General features: G+C 42.7%; 1 protein-coding gene across 3 annotated transcripts in view; it reads right to left on the bottom strand.

The window, feature by feature from the left end:
- Positions 1–9,996: 9,996 nt before the first annotated feature.
- Positions 9,997–14,271, bottom strand: part of LCP1 (lymphocyte cytosolic protein 1) — a 67,271-nt gene continuing 62,996 nt past the window's right edge. For all 3 annotated transcript variants that reach the window (XM_065857345.2, XM_065857270.2, XM_065857190.2), the window contains exons 14-16: positions 13,917–14,040; positions 12,894–13,018; positions 9,997–11,496 (exon numbers count right to left, since the gene is read on the bottom strand). In XM_065857345.2, the coding sequence (XP_065713417.1) occupies positions 11,364–11,496; positions 12,894–13,018; positions 13,917–14,040 (382 nt within the window). In that variant the 3' untranslated portion in view covers positions 9,997–11,363. The remainder of the gene's footprint in view (positions 11,497–12,893; positions 13,019–13,916; positions 14,041–14,271) is intronic.

Raw genomic sequence — 14,271 nt, 5'->3', positions numbered from 1 at the left:
GGTTAGAAAATGCCCCTATGGCATGTAGAGGACTGCTCATTTTCATCTCCAGCATCAGACCCACCCTAATGCCATCCATTGGCTGAGCATCTTGTGTGGGTGCAGAATGAGGGAACCAAACCTGGGACAGTTTCATCCATGCTGTCTGATATAAAAGGTTTTTCAGGTGATTGGTCCCCAGAAACACAACATGGTTTTGTTCCAGAGGGAATTCATTCCAGAAGAGGACTGAGGAGTGAAACAATACACATGCAGTGGGAACACCAGGGAGCCCAGACCTGAGAGAAGATTGGGGAACTACATTATTTGAGATTGTAGGTGTATTTTAAGATTAGGGCTATACAACTGGGGGAAAAATGCCTGGGAGAAAGCCCTGGAACTAAGATTAGGTAATATGGACTAAGTTGCATCCTCTAACACCCTCTAAAACTGCTCTGGTTCAGATCTGAGCCAATGCTCCAGATAGGCATGCAGGTGGGACTTTGGAGTTTGAATTCAGTCCTGGCTCTCTTTCATTTAAGAGGGTAGACCTGCCCTAAGAAGGCAAATAGCTCAGTTTTAGATGGCTGAAATCAGCAAAGGTGAATCATGCTCCCCAGCGAGTACTGTGGGGTTAACATCTGTGAAAATACATCAACACTGAAAATCAACAAACTGGAGTTGAGCACAAACTGGACATGAAAGGGAAAGGGAAAAAAAAAAGCTAATGGAAAGGTAAACCACTGACACCTTACCTAGATTTTGTAGTTCCTACTTTATCTGTTCTAGATATTGTTCAAACAAATAGGAAGTTCTGGTAAGGTACAGAGGCTGTTTCCAGAAAGGGCAGTGGGCAGCGCTCTACCACAGGGGTTGATTTTTAAACCAGTGGTTCAGATGCCTTTCCCTCATGTAGGCAAAAGCAAACTGGCAACAGAGGATAAAATACAGGAGACAGAATTTGGTCATTTAGGCATACATTCATCTGGAAATGTCTGATGCATAGATATTTGAATTTAGAGAAAAATTGAGTCTACTGAGATAGGTGTAACACACGAGATTGAAAAGCTGATGGAGTGGAGGTTGCTGGTAACAGAGGAAAAAAATATCATATTTTTCTATGTCTTAAAGTGTTAATTAGGTGGGAAAAGGGAACACTTTCTGCTGTCTAACTGAGAAGAAAGTTTTGGACAAATGGTAGGTGTCAGACATGTTTGTATGTTGGTTGCTTTTCCTGTGGGTTCCCCAACTTGTTGCAAAGAGATGGTTCATCTGCTGTTTGAAAGCTGCTGTTTTCCGGTATGCATTGGAAATATCTCACCCACACAAAAAAGGAAAAAAACGGGTGTTTGAAGAAACTAGAGGCACTAGAGGAAATTCTGAGGGAAGGACAAATGAGAGTCTTGTGGTTGAAGCATCCCACTGGTTAAAACACAATAAACAGAAAAGTAAATGCAGGATGAAAGATCAAAAATGAAACAAAAAACCGCAACCCAAGCCAAACCAAAACAAAAAGGAATATGTGACTAACCAGGAGGCAGAGATGTATATCCCCACATCTCTTGCTTGTCTGAAAGCAAGATCTCACGATACAAACCCTTTGTTTTTCAAGCATATGCTGGACATTGCTTGTTTGGATCAATAGTTTTTTTCTGCTTTTTTTCTCTGCATTAGTATCTAACCATCACAGGCTACATCCTCATCCACTCACACAGTCTGTCTCAGCAACAAGGTCATGCAAAGTGTTCAAACCCAGTGCCACTGGTCACCATCCTTTGGTGACTAAATGGCAGCTCCACATCCACTACAACCCCCAGCACCATCAACTGATCAGCAGTAGTCAAACTCTTTGGATTTGGGTGCCTAAAACGAGGTTCCTGGTCAGTAAGCACCTCGATGAAGTGGTCTGATTTTCAAAAGCATGGAGTATTTGTACTGTGTAACACATATTTCACACACAACGGCAATTTCTGTGACAGTTCGGTCTCCAAGCAGGTCAGATTTCCTTTCCTGGTGTGATCTATTTATACTGCATTGCTGTGGTTTGCTCTAATGAGCAACCAGCTGTACATTGATTACCCCCAAAGCTTTGTGAGCTGCTGAGGAATGCCCAGGCAGAACAGTAAAAAATAAAACTACTGACATAATTGAAAGGTATGGGAATGTATTTAGACACCAAACTTAAGCATTAACTTTCCTGCTTCCACCCAGCTGTTAGGGGTTATCATTTGTTCTTTGATTTACGTTGACATTCCCGCTATCTGCTTGTCTCATCTGCTTAGGAAGAGAGAATTATCTCCTCTAATGCCAGCCCTTCCCAGTGCAAACTGCTGTACCTGAGCAAGCCATCCTGTGACGCTTCCATAGGCGCCACAGAGAAATGGGCACTTGTTGGGAGCAATTCGTCTGTGACCTCCTGTAGGCGTCTCAAAGGGTGATGAAACGCTTGGTCCTCTTCATGGGCATTGCAGCTGGGATGACTCGCTCAGATGTAGGAAGGTTTGTTCCAGTGGATCCTATGGATTCTAACTCCCTCCCTCAGCTTGGACACTTCAGGTAGTTGTTATGGGCAGAAGCAATTTGCTGTGTTCTGGCCTATGAAAGTCATAAATTAAGATATACTTGCTCTACCTACAATGGTATATTGTATATTAATCTTCAAAAATTTCTTAGAACCTGGGAAGGAGTTCCTAGGTAAGCTGGGAAGAAAAAGGCAATCCTAAAAAGACTGTGAAGGGCAAAGTGAAAATAATTTGGTTTACCAAATATTTCAATTTTTGTTTGAATTTTACTCAATTTATAAACTTTTTCCTGATTTTATTGAAATTTAACTCACATTTCTATGCATTCTTTGTTTTTTTGAGATCTGGAGGAAACAAGCATGAATTTAGGAACTGTTGCAAGGGGAGATTTCAGCCGTTTGAAAGCTTCCTTTCTCAAACAAATATTTTTCTCTAATTGGGGAATCCAGCAAAACAGCCTTTCCAGCAACTCTTTTTGCTTCTGATGAATCATCATTCCCTGATGAAGTGCTGCTTCATCAAAAATTCTGAGTTCAAAGGTTTTGCTGCACCTGGATTAATTATTACTATTATTATTAATTATTAATATTACTTCTACACTGGGTAGGCCATGGGCTATGCTGAACTGGTGCCTGCAAGTGTTAATGCAGCAGATGTGACCAGAAGCCATGCAGTAATGGGAGACAGTTTGATCTGTGTTGGTTTCTGTTAACCTTTAGAGTAGCCTGGGGACATGCATGGGCTTTCATTTAAAAATGCATGATCAAGTCCTAGTTTTTAGAGCAGATAATTAGCAAAGTAATCTCTTGATTTCTTTGTTGACAACTACACATGTGGGAATTAGGACTGGCAGTATATAAAGCCTCCTGGTGCCATTACTATATTGCTTTTTAAAATATAATCACACTTTAAGGGCAATTCTAAAGAGATATTTCCACTGTTTTGGCTGAATCTTCTGTTTCTCACCTCCCTCTCAACGTTGTCATGTAGTAACACCCATACCCTCCTGGTGTTGCACAGGTGTTGTACCTCAACCAGACCAGGCTTTGTCCCATCTTTGTGTGGTGGTTTGAGATGTTGGTGCCCGAAAAGGTGGCAACAGAAGAGGCCAAGCACCCATCTCCCAGCAAAGTCAGGATATCATTGATCAAGCACCCTCTGCCTCACCATACTCTGAGATTCTCAGCTGTGCCCAAGCATCGTACTGGGCTCCTGCAGCTGCTCTTGCTGGTGGAGGAGAACCAGACCCCAGAAAGCGGTCAGATACAACATGTATAAAAGGAGGAACTGCTTGAACTGCTGCAGCCAGACGGTTTCAAACAGTTGCAGCAGTGCTGCTGAGTAATTGCCAGTGACCCCCATTACTGGCAGCCTTGGCTTTCAGCAACAAAGTGTGGCGAGATTTCCTCTAAGCTCAACTAGGACCTAAGTGTGGCTGTTCTCTTTGATCCTGGGCTTTGCACAGCATCCAGCAGCAAGATTTTAAATAACAAACCTCGTTCTACACAGAGATTCTCAGATCTGAGTCCGTATTTCAGCATGTGCCAGAGCACATGCTAGGTTGGTGCTGTCTGTTAGTAAACCTGCTAACAAGCACACAGAAGGGGAAGTCAGCTGATACCAGCAGCCACATTCCTCATATCCTTTTCCCTGTTTGAGATTAGCATATTCTGCTATTGTTTTGATCCTCCAGAATCCTTGTTTCCAGTTAATCAGCAACGAGTCCCTCCAGGGATGGGTAATCTCTCTGATGGATCCATGTGACCCAAGCGTAACACAAAAGCCAAGTGAGTCTGTGCTATCCTTCTTGGTTCTTTCAATTCAGATTCAAATGCAAAATTAATCTCCTGAAAAATACTTGCAGGCTCTTGCCTTTTTTATTTTTTGTGCATTATCACTACCAATGAGGCCAAAGGTAACCGGTTAGCATCCTTCCTACATGAAGCAAAGGACAACTAAAATCTGACTAAACTCTGATCTCTGCTGCTTGCTGTGCGATGCAGCTGAGTGTCATTGCTCATGAACCACACAAAGATGCAATTAGTTTAGCAGCTCTAGATTACGAATGCAGCAGAACAGAATTAGAACTCAATTTACAAGTCTCCCTTTCAAACCCATTCAGCCGTTAAGGCCACATCATCTTTCAGTTTTCCAAGGCGTATAATTGATAAATTATTTCTCCCTGCACACCTCAGCTCCTCATCTTTATTCATGAACCAATTAATCTCCGTAGGACACTGTGATCATTCACATACATGACCAATGTCGCCAACTTCTGTCATTTCATTCTGGAAACAATTTTGCAGCTCATGAAACCACCAGGAGGGGAAAATCTGGACTATGTCTAAATTTATGTGGTTCTGGCATTTCTCCCTCACATCATTCCCAAATATAAAAATCAGACGCTATCTATACTAGAAAATGATGGGTTAACCTGAGAGGAAACAGAGCTTTTATCCCCGGGTGAGTGCTGTACAAGCAGCATGTTTCAATCATGGCTGATACGTATGAACAGAGGCCAAAAATACATGTTCACTTTGCATTTTTGTGTATTCGGTTGTGCCAACCTACTTTATTCATTTTTTATTCCACTCTCCCTGCTGTTTAGCTTTCCAGGGTCAGAAGAGAGAAAGGTGCTGTAGTGTCTGTGCTGTTTTGGCAAGGTGAAGAAGTGTCTGTATTGCTTAAACACTTTCCTCATGAACTCTGTTTCCTCACGGTCCATTATCAACTCCCACCCGAACAACATGTTGTCGAAGTGACTCGTGTTTTCTTATTGCCATTAGATGTTTAATTATTTGCCAGTATCTTAACAAGGAGCTCTTGCAAAGCAACTTTAACTTCCTTAAACACAGGATATCAAAGGAAGCCATAGGAGCACTCCAGGCAGAGCTTCTGAATGCTTGAGAAAGGTGCTCTAAGTACCACATACAGAAAGCACGTTTTGGCTAAGGTGCAAGCAAATGGATGCACACCTGTCCCCCATTCTATGTACACAGGTGTGTATGTACATGTCAGGAATGCAATTAGCCCTGGAGTAACGATGCTTTCTGCACTTGCTCACATTGCTTACATGGCATCTGGCAGAGTGGGCCCTTCCTTTGGGCTTTTGGAGTATACTAGCTGTTTGGAGGATGCCAGGACCTGTTTGAGGATCCTGGTGAGGAGAAGTTCCATGAAGCAAAGTTCACCCCTCTTGGCTGGTGTGGTCCCCACCTTGGAGAGGCACATCTCACACTCAGCCCTTGCTGACCATCAGTCTGGGCAAGCAGATCCACACTACAGAGAGACACTTATCACTGTCCCAGCAGAAGAGCTCTTGTACAAGTGCATACAAATAGACATTTGACTTTTCCTCTGTCCCCCCGGGGATGGGGAGAGGTGAGCTTCCCTATAGTGCACTCTCAGTGTCACAGTTGCAAACCTCCAGCGAAGCAGTGACACCATTTGTGTGGCTGCTCCAGCCCAGCCCATTGTGACTACTTGGTCAGCTGAGAGCATCTGTGCTGAAAGCTTCTGCTATCTGCATCCAAGGACCATCCATGCTCTGAGTGCCCCATGATTCCTGTTTGGGGTGTCATTAACAAACCTTTTGGAGATCACTGTAGGCTAGAGAGGAATTTCTGTCGTGGTGCTGGGTATCCCCCTGCCCAGAGCTTGTATAAGAAGTGTGGAATGAAACAACCTTATGAGAGTTTGTTCCTCTGCCAAGCTCAAAGCCTCTGAGTACTCCTGAATGGATGCCACCAGGTCAGCAGAGGCTGAACCTGTATTAGGAGGTTGTTCCCTTGGTGAGCCAAGGAGGTTTCTGACAGTACAGGTCCCACTAGCACAGTTCACAACCTTTAAAATTAGCAAAACTTGTATTTCTAGAACTTGGCTCCAGCAGAAAACTTGGGAAGTTTCTAAAGGCTTTTGGCTGGTCTATGAGAACTGATCACCACATAGACAGCATTGCCCCATGTTGGCCTGAGAAGGATTGTGATTGAAGCACTATGGGGTACATTTCCCCAATGTGAAATGTAATTTGACAGTGCCGCAAGCAGTGGAGGTAGGGCTAGCAGTGAAGGCCTGCCTCCCTCCTTGGAGATCTCTATTACTTGTCATTGATGTGGCTAATTGAGCCTTTCACTGACATGTTTCTTAGCCACAGGACTGTTTCACTAGCACTCAAGCAGACACAGGTCTTGGGGAGAAGGCATGGAGAGATTGTTGTACCTAAGGCTTATTCACCACCTCTCAGACATGCAGGGTGTTCTCCTCCAGGGTTGCAAAATCAAAGGAGGACATCTTACTGAGGGGTTGGGCAGAAGACATCTCCCCACCTCAATGACAAACCAACACATGATGTGTCTGGTTTGCTTACCTGCAGTGAAGAGCGAGGACAACTTTGCAGGCTGCCAGAAGTGTCTGGCCATGGGACATCATTGCTTTTCTGCCTGCATGAATCCAAAGCAACACCGTGCACATCAGCCACCTGCTAGCAGGTTTCCTGAGTGTGGGGTTTCTCTCCATGCTTTGTGTGTTCACAGATATTCGTTCCTGTATTGCTTTAGATCCTTAATGCGTGCACTGTGGGAGTTCAGTGCTTATGTGCATGGTTGGTTATGTAGCTTTCTGCCCTTTTCACAACTTTCAGGCATATCATTACTTGTGAGCACACAGCCTGTGAGAATTCTGGCCCTTCTCAGCTTTGGACAATTTATCATGAATCTGTAATAACAACAGTAGCTTGCACCCTAGGAGCAAGTTAGGTTCCTGTGAGATACCGGTGCCTTTAAAACGTGATCAGGGCTCAAAAAGTAAAGAAGAAGTGATGAAAAACAATGTTTTAAAAATAGTAATTTTATTTCAGAGCTGTGTGTTACTTTCTGAGCAGCAAACAGATCATCAGGAAAAAACGAGTTTTCCTGGTGACAGAAGAGAACTAACTGCTGCAGAGTACTGATATACATAAAAAATATGAAGAAAAGGAGAACATTATTAAGTTATTTTGGTCCTAATTCAGAGTTCACCCACACTAAACTATATAAAGTCCACACAGAGCTCTCCTATTACTGACTTGCTTAATGATCAGCTTCTGAAGTTTGTGTGTAAATTTTAACTCTGAGCTTGCTCTCCAGACAGCAGGCAATGAGGCTCAGGCATTCAGTGACTCTACCCTCTGCTGCTTGCTTTGTCTGCTTGCCTGAAAAATACTGGACTTAAAGTGGCTGAGCAGCTTGGAGGAAAATGCTCCCAAATTCTTGACAAGTCCATTCTCCAGATGGTGGAGGAGGCTGCCAGAAGTGACAGAAGATGGGGAGCTAGAGGGTCTTGGTAGCAACTCAACACGTGTGCTTGCAAGATTGGAGGCATCAGAATCCATTTCCCCATCAAGCTGAAAGCAGCAGGAACTGAGTACTTGCTGTAGGACCGGTGCTGCTCATGTGCTTTTTGCAGCTTTATCTACCAGAGGCAAAGTCCTGTTTTCCACGTAGGAGACAAAACCAAAGCTGCTGCATGGTTAGGCAGCAATGGATACCAAGACCTGAAGTTTGACATCTGACTCGCACCAGAAGTAAGCTGCAGTTGGAAGGAGGAATGATGTCAGGTTGGGTTTTTGGTTCAATTCCATCTCTGGAGGAAGTAGAAATATGATTTTGTCCATACAAGAGCACAGCAGCCAGCCATGCTGCTTCCTACCCCCTTTCTAAAGCCGGGACAGATGATTTCTAGCCAGGATAGATGATTTACAAGAAGGTGTAAAATCCTCATCTTGCATTTAATTATGCTCTACTACACTATGGGGGAATATTTCCTTCTGAGTCCATCTGGTGATTAGACTGTACTCTGAAGCGTGTGGATTGATTGCCCTCATGGTTTTTTCTCCTAGTTAGTCTAACTGCTGATGTTTTATTTTTACTCATATGGATGTCTAAGCTTTTTTGAAGCCTTGAAAATTATGATTAATTGTGCAATGAAAATCAATAATGGAAGTGCTTACAAAGCCAGCTTGATTTGGGAGTGAATCCCCAAAACAGCTGCTTTCTCTAAGAGTGATGGAAAAATTGTAGAAAAGCAATGGCAAAAGATTCCAGATCCTATTTTTGGTTTATGTTTGTCATGTTTAACCCCTTCAGCATCTTCTGGGAGCTTTATTACAGGCTACTTTTACCAGTTCATCAAAGCAAATCCTCAAGTCCATCAAATAAACAAGAGGTGAATTGAAAAGTGAGAATGTTCATACTCCTGTACCAGAATGCAGGTATTCCCACACCTTCAGGTCCATGAGAGCTTTATTTTTCAAGGGGGATTATAGAGGTAGGGATGAAGGTCTGATAAGACATTTAATATAATATCCCTGCCAACAGCACTTATTCCGTTTTGTGCACTGGCAGGTGGAGCACTTTGCCTTGGGTTAAATATCCCAATTTTTCTGTCTTTCCCAGAGGAGAGCGTTTTTGGAGCTCATGCATGGCAGCCTCTAAAACTCCAGATAGAGTGACTGCCATCTCGTGGTTAGGTGTCACTGGTGCCAGGGCTCACTTCTGGTGCAGAGCTGTAGGTTGGGGCTCAGGCATAGTGTCTCAAAACTCAGCCTGGGGGCAGGGGAGTAGCAACGGGGAGGACTGTAAGGCAGGGTGCCTAGGTCCAGTGCCGGGATGCTGAGGAGAAGCAGCCCCCTTTACAAAACATGCTTTGAATAACAGCATACATCACCTGGACCCTCTCCAGAACCTAAAGTAGAAGACAGGTTTTGATTTCCAGGGCCCCTGAAGTCCTACATCTTGCCTATGGGAAGTGCATGATGTGTGAAAGCGTCCTCTCCCTGCACCTCTCAGCAGGATCCTCTAAAAATCCTACCCCCATGCAAAAAGAAAACTGAGTTGCTAAGGGCTGGTGAATGGGAAATGCCTGAAAAATCCCTTCTTCTTTCTGGGGATTGCAAGTCCCTGCATTCAAGCTGGGACCAAGGGAAAAGCCCTTCCTCCCTCACCTCAGTGGCATCTCCCATCCCTCATCTACTTCATCCCTCATGTCTACTCCTGAGTCTGGGGTGAGAAAATCTCCCTGAGACAGAGAACCCAGAACAGGGCCATAGGTTCAGGAGAGGAACAGGACAGCCAGATCTGATCAGGAAGAGGATCTGACCATTAGTACAGGAACCATGCTTGCCTTGCAGAGTGCTTAAAGAAACAAAGCTTACAGGTATATGAGCAAAGGAAGAGGATGACAGGGATTGCACTGAATGGGGAAAATTGTACTGAGTCAGGCTGCAGGTCCAGCCAGCACAGTGTCCCATCTTTGGCAGTGTCTCAGAGCGACATGTTCAGAAATGACCTAGGGAATAATTCTTCCTGCTTTCTACAATCTATAGCTTCAATAACAATATGGAAGATAAATCCTTAGCAAGGCCACAGTTGTTGGTTTTTTTTTAAATCCATCCCTATTTCAGTCATATGATACACACTTCCCAATTAGCACATGCATTACTAAAAGCAAAGACTATACATTTGGCTTTATAGAACATTTTATTTGGAGAGGCTTCTCGCGTCACTGAATATTGATTCTTCATTAAGGCAATTCTGAAGGGGCAGGAGGGAAGAGAGGAGGATAGGGAAGGAATTGAGACTGTGTCACTGGGATTGCATTAAGGCAAAATTCCCTCCTTCTGCATTTCACGACAGTAAAATCCACGTAAAAGCCAGAACAGTAAACAACTCATGCCAAGGAAGAGATTCAGTGCAAATATATCCCGCTATCTGTAGACAGAGCTAGGTCCTCAGCTGAGGCAAACTAACAGTGCCTTGTTAGCTGCAAAGCTATGCTGATTTAGCTCCACTGAGGATCCCAACCTGGGTTCAGGGAAGCATTTTAGTATGTTTCATACACAAGCACAGATTTAAATGCTCTCCTGAATCAGGTCCGCAGCCCTTCGAGTGCAAGTCTTTAAAGTTAACAGGGTTTAATTTTTACCTACTACATAAATATATCATTCTGCGTCCCTTTGGTTCACATCTTATTGCTACTAACTGAGTATATCCCCTCAGTTTCTTTAACATGGTTTTAATTTCTATCATGCTTTTCAACCTGCTTATGTTCTAAGTGTCTTATGACATACATAAAAATGAATTATGGAGAGCATTTCTTGCAAAGGTTCCACAGTTTGGGTGTTCTTGGAGGACCAGGTTACAGTATACTTTTTCTAGTGAGTAGTAATGTACTCTGGGAGTAATGCCACTGATGGCAGAGGCATAACTTGCAGGGAAGAGTACTGCTCAGTTCATATACCAGCAACACATAGCAGACTCCAAACACTTCTGTCTTTCCACAAGAATTTTGTAGGAGGATCCTACCATTCCAAAAATATGGTCAATATAGACCACTGATACTTGCATTGGCTTGGGGAAATCACTTTTGTTGTCCCAGGTACAAACTGAAGGAAAGTATGGCAGAAATGCTACCAGAAGCATGAAGACATTTTCAGGCAGAAGCAGTGTACAACATTTCATTATCCTAAAAGCTGTCTGTACTTCCCAAGACAAAGATCTCCAGGTGACCTTTGACAGAAAACCCTGGTATCCATTAATAAAAGGATATGTATAGGCCTCAGTATTGGAAACTTAATCAGAAATATGAAATAGTTATATGTAGCAAAATGGAAAATAAGGCAAAGAAAACAAGCACATATTACTGTTCAAAACAAAACATTTCCTGGATACACGTGGATACACAACTTTTGTATGATCTGGAACCATGTATAACATTCATGCCTTAAAAGCATGAGCGCTCTGCATATTTCCTTGATACGAAGAAGAGCATCCAGTTTGAGGAAGTCAAAAGGGTGAATACCAGGTATTGGTACAAGTCTTTTGTGCTTTAAACTTTATTCATGCCTTTTCCCATGAGGCAAGCAAACACTGTCATGACCATTTTGGGTTTTACTTCAACCAGGTCTTCTGGAAGGGCATAGACTCTTGCTCCAATTTTTCTTGCCATAGAGATGGCATATCTGCATTGCAGGGATGAAAAAAACAAAGAAATAAATTAGTGCAGTAGCATTAATTTTATCTCTGTTAAGTTTTCCACATGATCAGTACCAGAGTGAGTTGGGAACTTTCTTACTGATTCATCAAAACTAAACTTTTCTATAGAAATGTATGAGACAAGTTTGTAAAGAACTAATTTGTAGTGAAAGGTAGAGTGCATTCCCTGATGGTTAGAGCATGGGAGACTGCAGGTCAAAGTCTGATATGAAACAGTTAGTCTTCCATCTCCTGAAAAAGTATCCTCACAAACAGCCATTCTGGTTTTGCTCCCTCTCGATCTCTGCTGCTCAGTCTTCACATGTAAACAAATTCATGAGGATGGAAAGCAGAAGGCTGATGTTGGTGGAGATCAGTGTTGTTGGAAAATCAACATTCAGGGACTTCTGTTTGAGTTGTACCCAGCATCTATAAGCTGACCTTCCTATCTTTCTCCTCAGAGTGCACTGTTTCATGGCTGTTGGCTATTGTCCAGGGGGTATGTCTCTTATCCCTATTTTTCATAAAAAAAAAGCTAGAAAACCTCAGGTTCTTCCCACTGCAGAGCACACACTTTTGTGAAATTCTCCCCCAAATGCAGAGAAACATGTCGGGGGGGAGGAAGAAAGGGAGGACTGAAGAGGGTAACATTAGTAGAGGGATGAGGAAATTAAGTATGGAGAGAAGCACACATAGGACTGTAAGAAAGGGAACAGGTGGTAGGAAATGGAAGGGAAAAACAGTAGTGAGAAAAGTCTTTATAAAAATGATGGTAGCTCTGGTTGCCTTAGTCATCCTTTTCTCTTTTGTAGTTGCCATGCAGCAAAGGAGAAGCCAAATTGATGAGCAGAGCAGGAAATGATCTGTATAACTCTGAAAGGAAAGGGGGATGCCCCAAGGATTGACTCTCTGGTAGGAAATGGTTTGCACTCAAGAAAAAAAAAATCAATATTCACATCCATAAAACCAGCTTTTCAGGCATGTCCTCCCCCTTCTCTCTTAAATATGCCCTTGTTCCACCTGTATGTGACTAAAGAGGTATCATGACCTCTAATCACTGGTTTCCATGGCTCACTATTGTTGGCATTGTTCCCTGACCTCTGAAAGAATTTTAAATTTAATAAGAGAAAACAGGAGCCTGTGAAGCCAAGTAATTTTGATCCCTTCAAGGGAATTATAAAGCACGAATTATAACATTACACACTTCATTTCCATTGATAGTCTTTTTTACTGCCTAAGTTCTAGCCTTCATGCTTCTAACTCTGGAGGTATTTCTCAGTTGAGGTTGTGCCAGATGACAATGATAGCAGAGCAGTTTTCAAAGACAGAGTCAGGGAAGTCTGAGCAGGTAGCTCATCTTAAGTGCCACTTGGCACAAACGTACTTAGCATTATTCAGTTTCTCCTCATCATTCATGTCCTCTGTTTTCAAGAGGTCATATTTGATTGATCCTGGTTGAATGGCATCAATGAGATCCAGGACTGGCATACTGGTGCTGATTTTGCTATCCTGCAGAGATGAAGAATACAATTATATGCAAGAACAAGATGACAGATCTCCCACAAAGCCAGAGTCTACACTCAAAAGCCATGGACAGCTCAGTCAAAAGCCATTTGGATCTTCTCAAAGGGCTGCTTAGCATAATTTTTCATCTAAAGCAGACTAAGAATCCTTCCAAGGATTTTTTTTTTCCCCAATGAATGAGACATCATTAAATCAAAAGACGAGGTGCTGGGCTAGTCAATTTGCTTCCTGTGGGGAGATGACATTGATACACATCTACTGATGGGAAGTGCGAGGTAGACCAGCTGTTTGACTTCTGAGCTCATTACACGAAGTCTGATGGATCTGTCTTCTCCTGGTGCACACTGCTGATTTATATCTGCTGACTGTTCCCCAGCTTGGCAAGTGTCTCAGATGTGTTAGCAAAATTGGAATCTCTCTGGAACTGAACCATTTCTGTGTTTATAAGGTGCCTTGCAAAACAGGGCACCACCCCTGAATGGTACTACCATATCATGAAAGTATTGCTATTGTTCTTTTTAATACTGTCATTTGTAACTGCTTTCATTTAATAATCAATAGCACAGCAGTTCTTGCTTAATTCCAGTCATCATTCCTGGCTCTATACTTTGATTTCCTGTGTCAAACTGGCATTGAAGGTGTTTCCTGTTACATTCATAACACGTTTCTGTTACTTTCTCATAATAAAGCCTCTTGAATAAAAGATCTGTATCTGAACATGTGTTTCAAAGGGAATGAAAAATAATAAAATGTAATTAATTATATTATAATATATTGCGTACATGTATATATGTTTATCTATATACAGGCAATGTATATAATACACACACAAACACACTGAATAAGAGATTCCTAAGCAGAGACTTCTAACAAAAAACTGTACCTTGAAACTGGAGATGGTTGAATCCTTCCCGGCTGCAGTCAGTGTTTTATTGACCCAGCTGACAATGATTTCATCATTGACCTTCTCTCCACCACCAATGTCCTCAAGGATGTTCAGGGTGTACCTTAAGAGGGAAACCGGTATACCTGCATTTGCTCAAAGTCTACTGTAACCTCAGAACCATCTTGTATGTGTGCAGCTTGACTGGGGTCACCCCAACAGTCCCCTTAGACCTGATATTCCCCTGCTTCCCACACACTCACAGTATATATGGATTATATTATAACATTATATTCATCTATTTGGTCTAATTCACCCTTAGTTCCCTAATCACTGTTTTGGGAGTGTCAAGAGG

Source organism: Patagioenas fasciata, chromosome 1 (assembly GCF_037038585.1).
Source record: "Patagioenas fasciata isolate bPatFas1 chromosome 1, bPatFas1.hap1, whole genome shotgun sequence".
NCBI classification, from domain to species: domain Eukaryota; kingdom Metazoa; phylum Chordata; class Aves; order Columbiformes; family Columbidae; genus Patagioenas; species Patagioenas fasciata.
Note: the sequence above shows the minus strand (reverse complement) of the source record. Positions and strands in the feature narration are given on the sequence as shown.